We start from the raw sequence: 17,081 nt of genomic DNA on the forward strand, positions 1-17,081 counted from the left end.
GTAAAAAAGAAAAAAAGCCAAGGCGTTAGACGCATTTAAGAGTTCAAACTTAGAGAGGGTTCCTCCATCACTGGCGAGGCGACATGGCTACCAAGCAGCCCGAGGATGCCTCCGGGGATACGAGCTGTGAGAGCAGGGGACTCATGGAGAGGATCAGGAAATTCAACCCAAAGGACATTTTCACCTGGTGAGTGCAGCCACGGGAGATGAGAGAAGGAGAAGTAATGTTAGAGTCTGTTTTTGTTACCTTTCGAACAAAGCCGGGCGAGCTGTTTCCAAGTGTGTAGGAAGTATTCCTTTATGACATAAAGGGGTGTCAAGCTAATTTTCCCAGAGGGCCACACTGGAAAAAGAGAATCACACCAAGGGCCAGACATGTAGAGTTTATTAACGTGTTTTTTATTAAAACATATCACTTTTTTTTTTTGGACATTTTTGTTGGCTTTCTCAGACATTTGTCATGTTTTTGTAAATGTATTGCTTTTTGTCACATTTTTGTTGACATAAAGCCCTACAAAAGTCACCAAAAGAGTTCCTTAGCCATCGTAGAATTTAGCTAATCAAGCAAAACAATGATACATTTTTTTTAACAACTTGTTCACAGCCTGAATATTAAACTCTCTCTCTGCTTCTGGGGGATTTTCTGATTCTCAGAGTCTGTAAATCTGCCATATGTCTGCTTTGAATGTCAGGTAATTGCAGTTAAAAAAAAACACTTTCCGTGCTTTTGGTTTGGCGCGCAACTATAGGAGGGCCAAAATGTATTGTGAACCCAAATTGATATACGGGCCAGATCTAAATCTGCAAGGGGCCGGATTTGGCCCGCGGGCCTTGAGTTTGACACATGTGCTTTATGTAGAGTCTTTGACCAACTCCTACATTAGGCCAATGAAGTGGGACCAGGGGAGAACTTGCTGGGACGTGTGTTCTGCATGCCAATAATCAATGTCCACATATGTGTCTGCATTTCAGTGCTGTGACCCATTTATTTTCTTTTGCACACTAATCAATGACACGCAAACCTGGGGCACACAGCATGGTGGCCCAGTGGTTAGCACTGTGGCCTCACAGCGAGAAGGTCCTGGGTTTGAATCCAGGTTGTTCTGGGGCCTTTCTGTGTGGAGTTTGCATGTTCTCCCCATGTTTGTGTGGGTTTCCTCCGGGTGCTCCGGTTTCCCCCACTATGAAAAAACATGTACTAGGTTCTCCAGGCAGTGCCATTGAGCAAGGCACTGGCTCAGATCTGGAGTTGGTCCCTGGGGCTGTGATTGGCTGCCCACTGCTCCCTTGAGAGATGGGTTAAATGCAGAGAATGAATTTTGCTACATGTATAGCCGCTTTCCGACCGGAGGGATTTTTGCAATTCCTAGAACTTTTTGTTTTCTTGTGTTCCAACTGGACCAATTTGGGGATTTCCTCTGGCTGCAGTTCCTGTAACTCTTTCAGCTCCTACTTCAGGGCAGGGTCTTTTCGCTGTTCCCTTTTCAGCATAGGGACCTAGATCAACAAGGGTTGTGTTTCCGGTACAGACAGACCAACAACGGGACAATTTTAACAATTTTCGCCATCTTATTCATCTCTAAATTCACTTCTGACAACGTTTTAGGCAAATAATGAACTGTTAACATTTCGAATATAGCCGGTCTTGCGAAAATTGATGCCGAGTTGACAATTTGCTTCAAAGTTTTCGGAGGTGAGAAGCTCCATGAAGTGAGGCGACAATCGGCAGGCGCCTGCCCCGGGCCGCTAGCTCGTCGCTGGGCCATGACTGGCTCAGAGACCCCGCTGTCAACCGGAGGTCTCTCAGACCACTCTCGTAAATAAGAGGCTTTTATTTCGCCATTGACGGTTCGTTTGTTTAAATATCACAACACATGTCCATCATAAGATTAACGGGAACCTGTGGTTAACTGTCTTTTCGGAGTTAAACTCCACCAGCGTGCCCTGCGGGCTTGACAACCTCGCTGTCTGGCCGTCACACACACACACACACATATATGTGTATGTGACAATAAAATACCTTTACCTTACCTGACATGGTGAAAAGCTGTCTGTCCCCCCCGCCCCCGGCCATAGCCTGAGAAGCCAGACCCACATCCAGATGTTGGGTCTGGGAACTCACCCTTGACGGAGCTCAATCCGAGGGGCGGGATAAACGGTTGTCTTTCACATTCTCTCTGCACGTAATAGGATAGCACTACAACCAATCAGAGCAACGAAGAAGGTAGCGGAGCTAGTTGATAGATTAAACTTTTGCCGTATCCGGTCGGCAAAACTCCGAACACATCTTCCTTTGTTCAGAATGACTTCTGTGCCGTTCTTTGTTCTTTTCTCAAAGAAAAGCTGAACTCCAAGTCTTCCAGTCCGCTGTTCACCATCAGAAGCAGCCATAAGCCCCGCCCACCGACTCTATACACGATGTGATTGGCCTGACTTTTCCAGCTCGCAATCCAACGGAGAGTTGCTAGACTTAGCCTAGAAATCTAGACTCCCCCTAGTGGCAGCAAATTTATTTGGCAGCCAGGGGGGGGGTCTAGGCACTCTCCGTTGACTTTCAAGCTGCAAAAACCAAATTTTGGTCAGGCCAATCACATCGTGTATAGAGTCGGTGGGCGGGGCTTATGGCTGCTGCTGCTGCTGTTGGTGGTGAACAGAGGTCTTCTGGAAGACTTGGAGTTCAGCTTTTCTTTGAGAAAAGAACAAAGAACGGCACAGAAATCATTCTTAAAAAAGGAAGATGTGTTCAGAGTTTTGCCGACCGGATACGGCAAAAGTTTAATCTATCAACTAGCTTTGCTACCTTCTTCGTTGCTCTGACTGGTTGTAGCGCTATCCTATTACGTGCAGAGGGAATTTGAAAGACAACCGTTTATCCCGCCCCTCGGATCGAGCTCCGCCAATGGTGAGTTCCCAGACCCAACATCTGGATGTGGGTCTGGCTTGTCAGGCTATGCTAGACTGATCCTGGCTGCAAATTCCATTTGCTGCCGCTAGGGTGGGTCTAGATTTCTAGGCTACCCCGGCCACACACCTATGTATCCCTGGATGTTAATGACCTATATATGCTTTCCCAAAGGCAATGCTCCACCAAGTGTTCAAACATAAAACTGCAGATTAGTTAGTTATATATAACCAACGTGGTATAAAAACAAAACAAAACAAAGTTGTGTAATGGCTCCAACACTTTTACTTCAGTAAAAGTACTAATGCCACACTGTAAAAATACTCTGTTCCAAGTAAAAGTACTAATGCCACACTGTAAAAATACCATGTTACAAGTAAAAGTACTAATGCCACATTGTAAAAATATCCTGTTACAAGTAAAAGTACTAATGACACACTGTAAAAATACCCTGTTACAAGTAAAAGTCCCGCATTGAAAATGTTACTCACATTAAAGTCTGTAAGTATCATCAGGAAAATGTATTTAAAGTATTAAAAGTAAAAGTACTCAATTCAGAAAAATCCTCCCATTTTAGAAAGAGTAAAGGATCCAAACAGTTGTGTGTGTTTAATGGTCTTATCATCTCAGCTGGACTTGTAGGCTGTTGTATTGTTGGCTAGTTTAATTTAGAATAAAACATCAGATTTTATAAACTACATGTGTATTGTGTGCATGAACCTTAATGTGTAAAGTAACTAAAGCTGTAACAGATGAATGTAGTGGAGTAAAAAAGTACAATATATCTCTCTGAAATGTAGCGGAGTAGAAGTAGAAAGTGGCATGAAAAGAAAAAGACTCAAGTAAAGTACAAGTACCTCAACATTTGTACTTAAGTAGAGTACTTGAGTAAATGTACTTAGTCCACTGTTTAGTCCACTCCTACCTTGTGTTTGAAAGGTTGTTTCTGCTTCAAAATAGCTTGATTTAATGAATGAGCGTTATATATCTGACAAATTATAGCCCACCCAGAACGTTTTACCTGTTAAAGAAGGAATAGATCCACTGACAGGCAGTTTTCCAAGCGAGGTACGGAGATATATAAGCTGGGCATCACAGCTTTAACCGGCCACACACGCTCCCAAGCAATCAATTTTGGGCGGAGGATCACTATTTGGCACTACACAACCAAAAGTTAGCATCATGCGGCAACGACAGTTAACTTTAGGCACCAAAAGCAACTAGTTAGGAGCCTGCTTAAAATAAATGTGCTTGGTGGCTCTAAAGATGCGTCGTCCTCCTCTCTCTCAGGCAGGTTGCCAAAACGTTGGCCATGGGTCAGGGCCTGGCTGGGCTCATCTGCGGGACGGCCATCACCTCCCAGTACCTGGCTACGAGCTTCCATGTGAACACACCCATGCTGCAGAGCTTCTTGAACTACGCCCTGCTGTGTGTCACCTACACCCCCATGCTGCTCTGCAGAACAGGTAACTCAGGAGAAATGTATGTTACTAAATTAAAGGTCCCATGGCATGATAATTTCATTTGATGAGTTTTTTTTTTTTACATTAATATGAGTTCCCCCAGGCTGCTATAATAAGGTCTATATAAAGGAGACTTCAGATACATTATTAGGGGACCACTAAGGTCTATATAAAAGAGACTTCAGATACAGTATTAGGGGACCACTAAGGTCTATATAAAAGAGACTTCAGATACAGTATTAGGGGACCACTAAGGTCTATATAAAAGAGACTTCAGATACAGTATTAGGGGACCACTAAGGTCTATATAAAAGAGACTTCAGATACAGTATTAGGGGACCACTAAGGTCTATATAAAAGAGACTTCAGATACAGTATTAGGGGACCACTAAGGTCTATATAAAAGAGACTTCAGATACAGTATTAGGGGACCACTAAGGTCTATATAAAAGAGACTTCAGATACAGTATTAGGGGACCACTAAGGTCTATATAAAAGAGACTTCAGATACAGTATTAGGGGACCACTAAGGTCTATATAAAAGAGACTTCAGATACAGTATTAGGGGACCACTAAGGTCTATATAAAAGAGACTTCAGATACAGTATTAGGGGACCACTAAGGTCTATATAAAAGAGACTTCAGATACAGTATTAGGGGACCACTAAGGTCTATATAAAAGAGACTTCAGATACATTATTAGGGGACCACTAAGGTCTATATAAAAGAGACTTCAGATACATTATTAGGGGACCACTAAGGTCTATATAAAAGATACTTAAGATACAGTATTAGGGGACCACTAAGGTCTATATAAAAGATACTTCAGATACAGTATTAGGGGACCACTAAGGTCTATATAAAAGAGACTTCAGATACAGTATTAGGGGACCACTAAGGCCTATATAAAAGAGACTTCAGATACAGTATTAGGGGACCACTAAGGTCTATATAAAAGAGACTTCAGATACATTATTAGGGGACCACTAAGGTCTATATAAAAGAGACTTCAGATACAGTATTAGGGGACCACTAAGGTCTATATAAAAGAGACTTCAGATACAGTATTAGGGGACCACTAAGGTCTATATAAAAGATACTTAAGATACAGTATTAGGGGACCACTAAGGTCTATATAAAAGAGACTTCAGATACAGTATTAGGGGACCACTAAGGTCTATATAAAAGAGACTTCAGATACATTATTAGGGGACCACTAAGGTCTATATAAAAGATACTTAAGATACAGTATTAGGGGACCACTAAGGTCTATATAAAAGAGACTTCAGATACATTATTAGGGGACCACTAAGGTCTATATAAAAGATACTTAAGATACAGTATTAGGGGACCACTAAGGTCTATATAAAAGAGACTTCATATACAGTATTAGGGGACCACTAAGGTCTAAAGAGACTTCAGATACAGTATTAGGGGACCACTAAGGTCTATATAAAAGATACTTAAGATACAGTATTAGGGGACCACTAAGGTCTATATAAAAGAGACTTCAGATACAGTATTAGGGGACCACTAAGGTCTATATAAAAGAGACTTCAGATACATTATTAGGGGACCACTAAGGTCTATATAAAAGATACTTAAGATACAGTATTAGGGGACCACTAAGGTCTATATAAAAGAGACTTCAGATACATTATTAGGGGACCACTAAGGTCTATATAAAAGATACTTAAGATACAGTATTAGGGGACCACTAAGGTCTATATAAAAGAGACTTCATATACAGTATTAGGGGACCACTAAGGTCTAAAGAGACTTCAGATACAGTATTAGGGGACCAATAAGGTCTATATAAAAGAGACTTCAGATACAGTATTAGGGGACCATAAGGCCTATATAAAAGAGACTTCAGATACAGTATTAGGGGACCACTAAGGCCTATATAAAAGAGACTTCAGATACAGTATTAGGGGACCAATAAGGTCTATATAAAAGAGACTTCAGATACAGTATTAGGGGACCACTAAGGCCTATATAAAAGCACCCAAAGAGCACCATGTCATGGGACCTTTAAATGATTAAGCAAAGACGACCCAGAGCAGACACACCAAGTGAGGGGAAAGTTTTCCAGTCAATGGGAGATGAGATGAAGGATAAGCATCTCATATTCAGTTCAGTTGAAAGTACCAACAAGTCTTCCAAACCATACGACTATATTGGTCATTTGTCCCTTTAGATTAGATTAATTCAACTTCATTGTCATTGTGCGGAGTACAAGTACAAAGAAAATGAAATGCAGTTAATTCGCCGCCGGTTAAGTTATTTACGAATCCTACTATGGCCAAGACTTTTGATTCAGTGATTAAAATGTTAAACTGTCCTCAGGCTTGGTGGTGAAAGAAATACATGTCAATACTGAAGTTCAGGGGTTTTCCCTTTAAAACGCAGGGGATGGCAATATTTTACAGATTCTGAAGAGGCGATGGTGGAAGTACCTCCTGCTGGGGCTGGTGGATGTAGAAGCCAACTACGCTGTGGTGAAAGCATACCAATACACCACCCTCACCAGTATACAGGTGGGTGTGCAGTTTCTAATCGTGAAAACAGATCATGTTTCTTTTAAAAACGTTAATTAAATGAGTTTGGTGAACTCTCTGCAGTAGCCTGCATTCATTAAAGTTAAAAGGCTTCAAGTTAGAAGAAGGTGTGTTTAAAGCAAAGTTCTGAAACTAACAACTACAAAATGTAATTTGAATTTAATAGTAAAACTGTTAATACATTTTGCAATAAGTCAGTGAGATCGGAGCAGGCTTTTTGTCCATCTGTCCTTGTTTCTGTTTTGCACTGACTTGAATCCGACACACTGGGGCTCTTTGGCTCCACCCATCGACATTTAACTCAACCAATGAGATTGTTTGTGCTTCAATAAGAGCAAAGCGCTCCAACTTTATAAAAGGATGTTTTGTGTCAATGTTGATCCATTTTAGCTGCTACTTGAGATGCGGTGTATCCAAAGAGTTGCAATTTTCTTTTTGAATGATCACTGTTTTTAAAGCCGCAGGAGGTAGAAATAAAAAAATCTGAGAGTCGAGCCAGACCTCTTCCTACAGCCAATAGGAACGCCCTCTCTCTCTCGCTCGCTCTCTGAAATGACCTGTGATTGGCCAAAGTCTTTTCGTCAAGGGCTAGATTTTTTAAAGCCTGAAAACAGAGACAAGAGGAGATGCAGAGGTCTAGTTTTCTCTCGGTCCACTTGAATTAAACCTTGTGTTGTCTTCCCGTCCACCGTGCAACTTTTAGTTGTTCTGGGTCGAAATTTTAAATTAAAACTCCTTTTTTTCAACACTAATGGTCGACTTTTTCAACACTATTATCGCTTTTCCCAATGTTTTTGTCACTTTTTTCAATGTTTTTTGTCTCGTTTCTCAACGGTTTTGAAGCTTTTTACCATTTTTTTGTCACTTTTTCCGTTGTTTTGTCAATTCTTTTCTGTTTTTCCAACATTTTTGCCACTTTCTTTTAACATTCTTTTATTTAATTGTTTTCAAATGCTATGAATTCGAATAAAACGCCCACATTCAATGAAAGAAGTGAAGTGATAACTCATTTGACTTGTGAAGACTAATGGTTGTATGGAACCCAAATTTCTGATAAAGAAACTTTTTGAAAATGGGACAAATTTGACCCGAGGACAACAGGAGAGTCAAAATACATTGAAATATTTTTAGGGATTTTTTTTCCCCAAAAGACACCTAAACAAAATAAAGTAGGTATCAATTAATTCAATTCATCTGTAATAACTGTTGATATTTGTGTTGATATTTGTGTCTTTCTGTCTCCAGTTGCTGGATTGCTTTGTGGTCCCGGTGCTGATGGTCCTGTCCTGGTGGTTTCTGAAGACACGCTACAGGCCGGTCCACTATATAGCCATCTGTATCTGTCTCCTCGGGGTGGGGGCCATGGTGGGGGCCGACCTGCTGGCTGGACGAGACCAGGGCTCCAGTAAGTTTACTCACTCACTGAGTTCGTCAATGCCACAGGCTACAATTTGTTAAGCGAGCTCTTTGAACCAAACAATCAGCCTCCAACTCATTCAAAATGCAGCAGCCAAAGTCCTAACATGCACACGGATATTTGAACACATTGCTCCGGACCTGAAATAACGGCATTGGCTCCCGATACAATCAACGCATTCTCATGAACGGGTTCGTATGACATGGTACGAAAACCTAAGCACAACAAATTGTATTTTATTCTATGAAATTAGGCGACCGCTGGCCGGTCAAGTGACAACCGCTCACATGACAGTTAAGTTTAGCAATTTTTATAGTTAAAGGTCCCATGGCATGAAAATTTCACTTTATGAGTTTTTTTTTTAAACATTAATATGCGTTCCCCCAGCCTGCCTATGGTCCCCCAGTGGCTAGAAATGGTGATATGTGTAAACCGAGCCCTGGGTATCCTGCTATGCCTTTGAGAAAATGAAAGCTCAGATGGACCAATCAGGAATCGTCTCCTTATGAGGTCATAAGGGGAAAGGTTACCTCCCCTTTCTCTGCTTTGACCACCCAGAGAATTTGGCCCACCCATGAGAGAGAGAGAGACATCATGGCTTTCAAACGAGCAAAGTGGCAGTTGGTCAAGACCACACCCCCACCCTCCACCTTGCCCCCCCTCTCTCCTCCTCAATAGCTACAGACACAGAAATGGTACATCCTAAGGAAAGCTCATTGTGGGACTGGCTGTAATTCTGCACCAAGGATGAATTTCGGGAAAGAGACTTCAGATACAGTATTAGGGGACAACTAAGGCCTATATAAAAGAGACTTCAGATACAGTATTAGGAGACCACTAAGGTCTATATAAAAGAGACTTCAGATACAGTATTAGGGGACCACTAAGGCCTATATAAAAGAGACTTCAGATACAGTATTAGGAGACCACTAAGGTCTATATAAAAGAGACTTCAGATACAGTATTAGGAGACCACTAAGGTCTATATAAAAGAGACTTCAGATACAGTATTAGGGGACCACTAAGGTCTATATAAAAGAGACTTCAGATACAGTATTAGGGGACCACTAAGGTCTATATAAAAGAGACTTCAGATACAATATTAGGGGACCACTAAGGTCTATATAAAAGAGACTTCAGATACAGTATTAGGAGACCACTAAGGTCTATATAAAAGAGACTTCAGATACAGTATTAGAGGACCACTAAGGTCTATATAAAAGAGACTTCAGATACAGTATTAGGGGACCACTAAGGTCTATATAAAGAGACTTCAGATACAGTATTAGGGGACCACTACAGTCTATATAAAAGAGACTTCAGATACAGTATATACAGGCCTATATTAAAGCATCCAAAGAGGACCATGTCATGGGACCTTTAAAGCCATAGTGCGTCGTTTCTGTCGCCCCCATGAGGAATTCTAAGTAATGACAACAACACTGTCGCCGCGTCCACATGATACAAGCCTTACGTGATTGCGTCCCCCCCCCCACGCATTTGGTAGTAGCCAAGGAGGACACGGAGGATTAAAAAAACCAAGATGGACTGAAGAGGTAATTATTTTCACTTGAGTTTCTGCGAGCGAAAATCGCCGGATCTTCTGAACTTAGCCATACTGAGAGATACAGAGAGAGTTGTGTGGAGCTGATAGTCTTAATTAGTTTTGTAGCAACTTATTTGGCAAACAACTTGAATGTAACGGACGTTCGTTAATATCAAAAAGTTACACACTAAAGCTTTAAATTTAGGTTACTAGGAGCCGACTACAGGGCACCATGAGGTCGTTTCAGAGGCCGTTGCAGTTGAGTTTAGCCGACAAAAGAATGAGCGTCATGCGGCCACAACAGCACCAAAACGACTAGTTAAAGGACCACGCCGACTTATTGGGACTTTAGCTTATTCACCGTAACCCCCAGAGTTAGATAAGTCCATACATACACTTCTCATCTCCGTGCTCCATGTTCCTATTTACATGTTGTGATTTGTAGAGTCACAGCGTGTACAAAAAACAACGTAACATGAGACACAGCCGTCTTCTAACTGTAAACAAACCGGGAACTATATTCTCAGGCGGAAGAATATAGTACTTGGGCAGAGTGATATGCTCGCAGCAAGCCTGTCTGAGAATATAGTTCCCGGTTTGTTTACTGTTAGAAGACGGCTGTGTCTCATGTTACGTTGTTTTTTGTACACGCCAGACTTATAAATCACAACATGTAAATAGGAACATGTTGGCGTTATTTTGTCACTTTTGTCACAATTGGGAGCAGTAGGCTAGTTGGAACCAGTTACCTGCTGGATCTGTGCTAGGCTAAGCTAATGCTGGAGCCGTCAGATAGCGTTACAGCACGCACGGAGATGAGAAGGGTATGTATGGACTTGTCTTACTCTGGGGGTTACGGTGAATAAGATAAAGTCCCAATAAGTCGGCGTGTTCCTTTAAGATTAGAAACAAAGTCTTGTGTTCTCCCAGGGGACATTGAACTCCGCTCTCCTGCTTGAAAGCCGTGTCTTTTATGGCCCAGCCATCCACAGGCCAGTCAGCGTTCTTTCGCAAATGTCGGACCACAGAAATTATACGTCTCTCCTCTCGTCTCCTCAGCCTCAAACATCCTGTTGGGGGACTGTTTGGTGCTGCTCAGCGCTTCGCTGTACGCGGTGTCTAATGTGTGTCAGGAATACACAGTGAAGAACCTCAGCAGGGTGGAGTTCCTGGGCATGGTCGGCCTGTTCGGCACAATCATCAGCACTGTCCAGATGTAAGTGTTGGGTGTGACTGTGATCAGGACTTAGGACTCATTCGACACTATTGTTGATCTGGTGTTTTGGTTTTTTTTTACTTACCCAGGGTGATCCTGGAACGTCATGAAGTTGCTACCATCCAGTGGAGCTGGCAAATCGGTCAGTATCTCACACAGAAACACTTTGAAGACAAATTAAGGATAAGGATAAGATGACCTGGCAAAGATGCTGGTTCAATTCGTTGGTTTTACAACATACAACTCTTTTTGTATAGAAAGATATTGCTTGGAGACATATACAGTATAAAATGCCTAAAGTCTACTTTGTAGTCTCAGATTTTCTTCTGACTTAACCGTCAAAGTTGATCAGCAATTTTACTGCGTTGAACATTAAGGGGCATTAACGGGCAATAGGTAATCTATGACCTCTGTTGGTGACTTAAACCCTCCCCCTGAAAAAATGAAAATCAATCAGTTTTTAAAGCTGCATTTAACATTTTCAGCCACTATGTGTCAGATACCCAAAGTCACAGAAACGACAGCTCTGATATTGTTATTGTCAGTGTGGGAAAAAAAAAAAAAGCATTTATTTAAATCAATCACAATCGACGGTGGGTCTGCAACATAGTCTCGGGAAGGAACTTGTTTTGGTGGAACATTTGCACCCCGCAAAAGAAAAAGCCACGTACAATATTAAATGAAGTAACGTGAACTATTTAAATTAGCTGATACATGGTTAATGGTCATTTGCTCTTACCAGTGTATCGCTGTGTGTACTTTTGTCTACCTGCGTTGTCCATCTTTATATACAGTCTATGTTCTGAACTGGTTAAGATAAGCATATGTTCTTAATGTTGAAGTTGTTACTATGAACTAAGCGTTGTGTGTCTCTCCTCTCAGGGCTCCTGTTCTCTGCCTACGCGCTGTGTATGTACGCTCTGTACAGCTGTATGCCCATAGTGGTGAAGCTGAGCAGCGCCACCGCTGTCAACCTCTCCCTGCTCACTGCTGACCTCTTCAGCCTCTTCTGTGGGATCTTCCTCTTCCAGTACAATGTGAGCACACACACACACACACACACACACACACACACACACACACACACAGGCCAAAAGTTTGGACACACCTTCTCATTCAATGCGTTTCCTTTTTATTTTCATGACTATTTACATTGTAGATTCTCACTGAAGGCATCAAAACTATGAATGAACACATATGGAATTATGTACTTAACAAAAAAGTGTGAAATAACTGAAAACATGTCTTATATTTTAGATTCCTCAAAGTAGCCACCCTTTGCTTTTTTATTAATAAGGGAACACATTCCACTAATTAACCCTGACAAAGCACACCTGTGAAGGTAAAACCATTTCAGGTGACTACCTCATGAAGCTCATTGAGAGAACACCAAGGGTTTGCAGAGTTATCAAAAAAAGCAAAGGGTGGCTACTTTGAGGAATCTAAAATATAAGACATGTTTTCAGTTATTTCACACTTTTTTGTTAAGTACATAATTCCATATGTGTTCATTCATAGTTTTGATGCCTTCAGTGAGAATCTACAATGTAAATAGTCATGAAAATAAAGAAACTCATTGAATGAGAAGGTGTGTCCAAACTTTTGGCCTGTACTGTACATAACCCTAACCCTAATACAAAATGAAGGTGGAGTGTATTAATACAGCGAGCTCCCTTTCTGCCTCAGTTCTCCGGACTCTACCTGGTCTCGCTGGTGGTCGTCCTCATTGGCTTCATCGCCTTCAACGCTGTGCCAACGCCAGCTGACCGCGCGGACCCCGCTGCCTCCTCTTCCTCCTCTTCCTCATCCGCCTCCATCTGTGAGGAAGGTTATGACAACCCTGCGGCCGCTCACGTTGACATCACCGAGCAGGAGGTGGCGGTGAGCATCACCGCTGAGGAGGAGCGGCAGGGGGGAGGTGGGGGGAGGGAGGAGGAAGAGGAGGAGAGGACGAAGGCGAAGAAGAGGAGAGCTCCCGGACCGTCACAGAGCCTCCGACGGGGGAGTGATGATGAGCATGTTGGACGCAGCACTAAAATGTAAAGTACAGCAAGACAACCTGTCCATATGTCACATATATATGTATATATATATGTATATATATATATATATATATATATATATATATATATATATATATATATATATATATATATATATATATATATATGTATATTTTAAACATTTATTTATTGAGTTTGTACATATACATTTAGAAATGAATGAGAAAAGAAGGGAAATAAAAGAGCAAAAACAAAGAAAGTGGTACTCTTTATTAAAGGTGCTGTAAGCGATGTCATGCGTTTTTTAGGCTACAACATTTTTTGTCACATACAGCAAACATCTCCTCGCTATCCGCTAGCTGCCTGTCCCCTGAACACATGGACTGTTTTTATATAGAGCTTTTCTTCACGACTACTCAAAGCGCTTTAACATAGTACAAGCAGTGTTGGGTAAAGTTCACTTTCTACATGAACTAGTTCAAAGTTCAGTTCACAAATTTTAAAATGAACTAGTTCAGTTCATAGTTCATACTTATTTATTATTTTTATTTAATGTTTATTTGACAGGGACAAATGCATAGAACATTGCTTTATAAAGAATACAAAGTAGATCCCATGCGTACAGGTTGAACATACAATGTTGAACTAAGTTCACAGTCCCAAAAATGAACTTAGTTCATAGTTCTTTATTTCCACATGTTGCTTTCAGTTCAACGGGCCGTTTCAGGTCTGCTGTGGATGGGACTCAAGTGCAGAATTTCTTTTTGAAAGCCGGTGGGCAAAGTTTGCCCAGAAATGTAAAGATTTTTCGTATCCTCACTAACCTTTGACCTTAAAACTGGTTTAAATTATCGTACAAAGCCTCCTTGCTGCTTTGTGTTCTGATGACCCATGTGGTGGTGAGACACTGGTGGCTGGTGTTGCCAGATTGGGTGTTTTTTCCGCTACATTTAAAGGCCTGTTTACGGTGTGTTTTAGCCGTGGATTTGGCCTGGAAGGCTCTATAGAAATCTGGCGTCCTATTGGACGAAAGTTACGTTACGTTCAGTTCAAGTTCGCCCCAAAATATGAACGAGTTCATGAGCTATCGTTCAATGAACGCGTTCAGGCACAACACTGCCATTCACACACATTCAGTTCAGTTAAATTTTATTTATATAGCACGTTTAAAAACAACCTCAGTTGACCAAAGTGCTTAACATGCTCCAAAAGCAACAAGACAATAAACACAAACAAAGCACAATGTACAATACAAAATAAATGACAGTAGAAAAAGAATAAGGTCAATAAGGTCAAGATATCAAAGCTCAACTTGAATTGAAAGCCAATGAATAATAGTGGCTCTTAAGCATGGACTTGAACGTTACATGAACATTCATACACTGTGGCCGAGGCTGCCGTACAAGGTGCCACCTGCTCATCAGATTAACATTCACACACATTTACACTCCGATGGCGAAGCATCTGGGGCAACTCGGGGTTCAGTGCCTTGCCCAAGGACACTTCAACATGGGACTGCAGGGTACTGCAGGGCCAGGAATCGAACCACCGACCTTGAAGACCAAAAAAACCTGTAGACAGCCCAGGCTCCACAGACGGCAACAATAACAAACTGCGCCAACCTGCACCACCAAACGTAACAAACAGTCTTTCAGCCAATAACCAACAAGAAGGAGGAGGGAAGTTAGTTAGAGGAGAGCTGTCCTAGACAACGACAACGAGCCTAGCCTCCGTTTTGTTTGACAGTACTTCAAACGTCAACAACAAGTGACGTCCCCCAGCATCGCCTAGAGCACCTTTAAAAGCACCTCTAAATCTATCACGAGTCAATAAATCAAGTCAATAAATGAACCCCATGTTTACTTTTCATCTTGCGTTTTTAAAATCAAATCTATTTCATATACCAAGGTTATATTTAGGGCCCGAGCGCCGACAGCGGCGAAGGCCCTATTGAAACTGAAGGAATTATTTTTTCTTTCTTTCTATTCTTTTCCCGTCAAATGAATTGGCTTTTTGAGGGCCTTAACATATTCAAAAACTCATCAAATTTGGCGGTCGCATCAAGTCTGGTGAAAATTTACGTATTTTAAGGGTTTCGGGAATAGGCGCACAAAAATGGCTCGCTAGCGCCCCTAGAAAGTTTTAAAAATTTAGCCCCTGCAGTGCGTTTAATGTAGACTCACGAAACTTGGTACACATATGTAACATGTCAAGGATGTACAAGAAACGTTATTAGAGCCATACCCTAAACCCAACAGGAAGTCCGCCATTTTGAATTAAATGTTTGAAATTAGTGCGATTTTGGCCATTTCCACATGTCGTACTTTAACGAACTCCTCCCAGAGATTTCATCCGATCAACTTCAAACTCTGTCTGTGCCGTCTTAAGATGTTAAAGATGAAAAGTTGTTAAAAGAAAAACTTTTCGTGATAGGGCGTGGCCGTGGCGGGGCGGCCATTTTGTGCGTTTCACCGCAAAAACAGGAATTGGGTGTAACTCGAGTGTACGTTGTCCAACTGTATATTTGATTTTAGTATTGACTTTTGGATGTCATTATGGTTTAGTTTGAGTTAGTTTTTAAGAGTGTGTTTGCTAGTTTGAGCTTAGTTTCAGTTTTTCAGTAATAAAAATGTCTCAGAAGTACGCAGCTACATATAATACATACAAAATACTTAGTTGGAGAACTGCATAGGATCAGCCATGATGTTCAATGTTCAATCTGTGCGCTGCTTTAGTGTCCGATATAAACTTACATCTAATCTGTTCAGTTTCTGTGGGTCAGTGTCACAAGAGTTGACAGAAATTCATGCTGTCTCCTTTTTTTCAATAGTGATATATAAAAACAAAACTATGGGTCCTATCCAGCGTAGTGCAAAGCCCGACGCAGGTGTCTTTGGTAGTTTAAGACCAACGCAGTCGCCAGATTCCCGTCCAGCGCCCACGTCGTTTAAATAGCAAATGCACCTGCACCCATCTGTGCGCTCATGGGCGTGCTGGTCTTAGAGGGAGGTGTGTTCAGGTGCATTCTGGGCGTGTTGGTCTTACAGGGAGGTGTGTTCAGGTGCATTCTGGGCGTGCTGGTCTTACAGGGAGGTGTGTTCAGGTGCATTCTGGGCGTGCTGGTCTTACAGGGAGGTGTGTGCAGGTGCATTCTGGGCATGCTGGTCTTAGAGGGAGGTGTGTTCAGGTGCATTCTGGGGCGTGCTGGTCTTACAGGGAGGTGTGTTCAGGTGCATTCTGGGCGTGCTGGTCTTACAGGGAGGTGTGTTCAGGTGCATTCTGGGCGTGCTGGTCTTACAGGGAGGTGTGTTCAGGTGCATTCTGGGTGTGCTGGTCTTACAGGGAGGTGTGTTCAGGTGCATTCTGGGCGTGCTGGTCTTACAGGGAGGTGTGTTCAGGTGCATTCTAGGCGTGCTGGTCTTACAGGGAGGTGTGTTCAGGTGCATTCTGGGGCGTGCTGGTCTTACAGGGAGGTGTGTTCAGGTGCATTCTGGGCATGCTGGTCTTAGAGGGAGGTGTGCTGGGCGTGCTGGTCTTACAGGGAGGTGTGTTCAGGTGCATTCTGGGCGTGCTGGTCTTACAGGGAGGTGTGTTCAGGTACATTCTGGGGCGTGTTGGTCTTACAGGGAGGTGTGTTCAGGTGCATTCTGGGCATGCTGGTCTTAGAGGGAGGTGTGTTCAGGTGCATTCTGGGCATGCTGGTCTTAGAGGGAGGTGTGTTTAGGTGCATTCTGGGCGTGCTGGTCTTACAGGGAGGTGTGTTCAGGTGCATTCTGGGCGTGCTGGTCTTAGAGGGAGGTGTGTTCAGGTGCATTCTGGGCGTGCTGGTCTTACAGGGAGGTGTGTTTAGGTGCATTCTGGGCGTGCTGGTCTTACAGGGAGGTGTGTTCAGGTGCATTCTGGGCGTGCTGGTCTTAGAGGGAGGTGTGTTCAGGTGCATTCTGGGCGTGCTGGTCTTACAGGGAGGTGTGTT

At 42.4% G+C, this 17,081-nt stretch overlaps 1 protein-coding gene across 1 annotated transcript; it reads left to right on the forward strand.

Moving 5' to 3' along the window:
- Positions 1-83: 83 nt before the first annotated feature.
- Positions 84-13,148, forward strand: LOC114552931 (solute carrier family 35 member F2). The gene is made up of 8 exons (XM_028574027.1): positions 84-187; positions 4,193-4,368; positions 6,778-6,905; positions 8,172-8,331; positions 10,949-11,105; positions 11,195-11,247; positions 11,988-12,142; positions 12,792-13,148. The coding sequence occupies exons 1-8, from the start codon at positions 84-86 to the stop codon at positions 13,146-13,148; spliced, it is 1,290 nt and encodes a 429-aa protein (XP_028429828.1).
- The last annotated feature ends 3,933 nt before the right edge of the window (positions 13,149-17,081 follow it).

This window comes from Perca flavescens, chromosome 3 (genome assembly GCF_004354835.1).
Source record: "Perca flavescens isolate YP-PL-M2 chromosome 3, PFLA_1.0, whole genome shotgun sequence".
Classification (NCBI taxonomy): Eukaryota; Metazoa; Chordata; class Actinopteri; order Perciformes; family Percidae; genus Perca; species Perca flavescens.

Coding starts and splice junctions, on each gene's coding strand:
- LOC114552931 (XM_028574027.1), top strand. CDS start 84: ATGGCTACCAAGCAGCCCGAGGATGCCTCCGGGGATACGAGCTGTGAG. Junction 11,106..11,194: donor ATCATCAGCACTGTCCAGAT/GTAAGTGTTGGG, acceptor TTACTTACCCAG/GGTGATCCTGGAACGTCATG. Junction 11,248..11,987: donor CCAGTGGAGCTGGCAAATCG/GTCAGTATCTCA, acceptor CTCTCCTCTCAG/GGCTCCTGTTCTCTGCCTAC.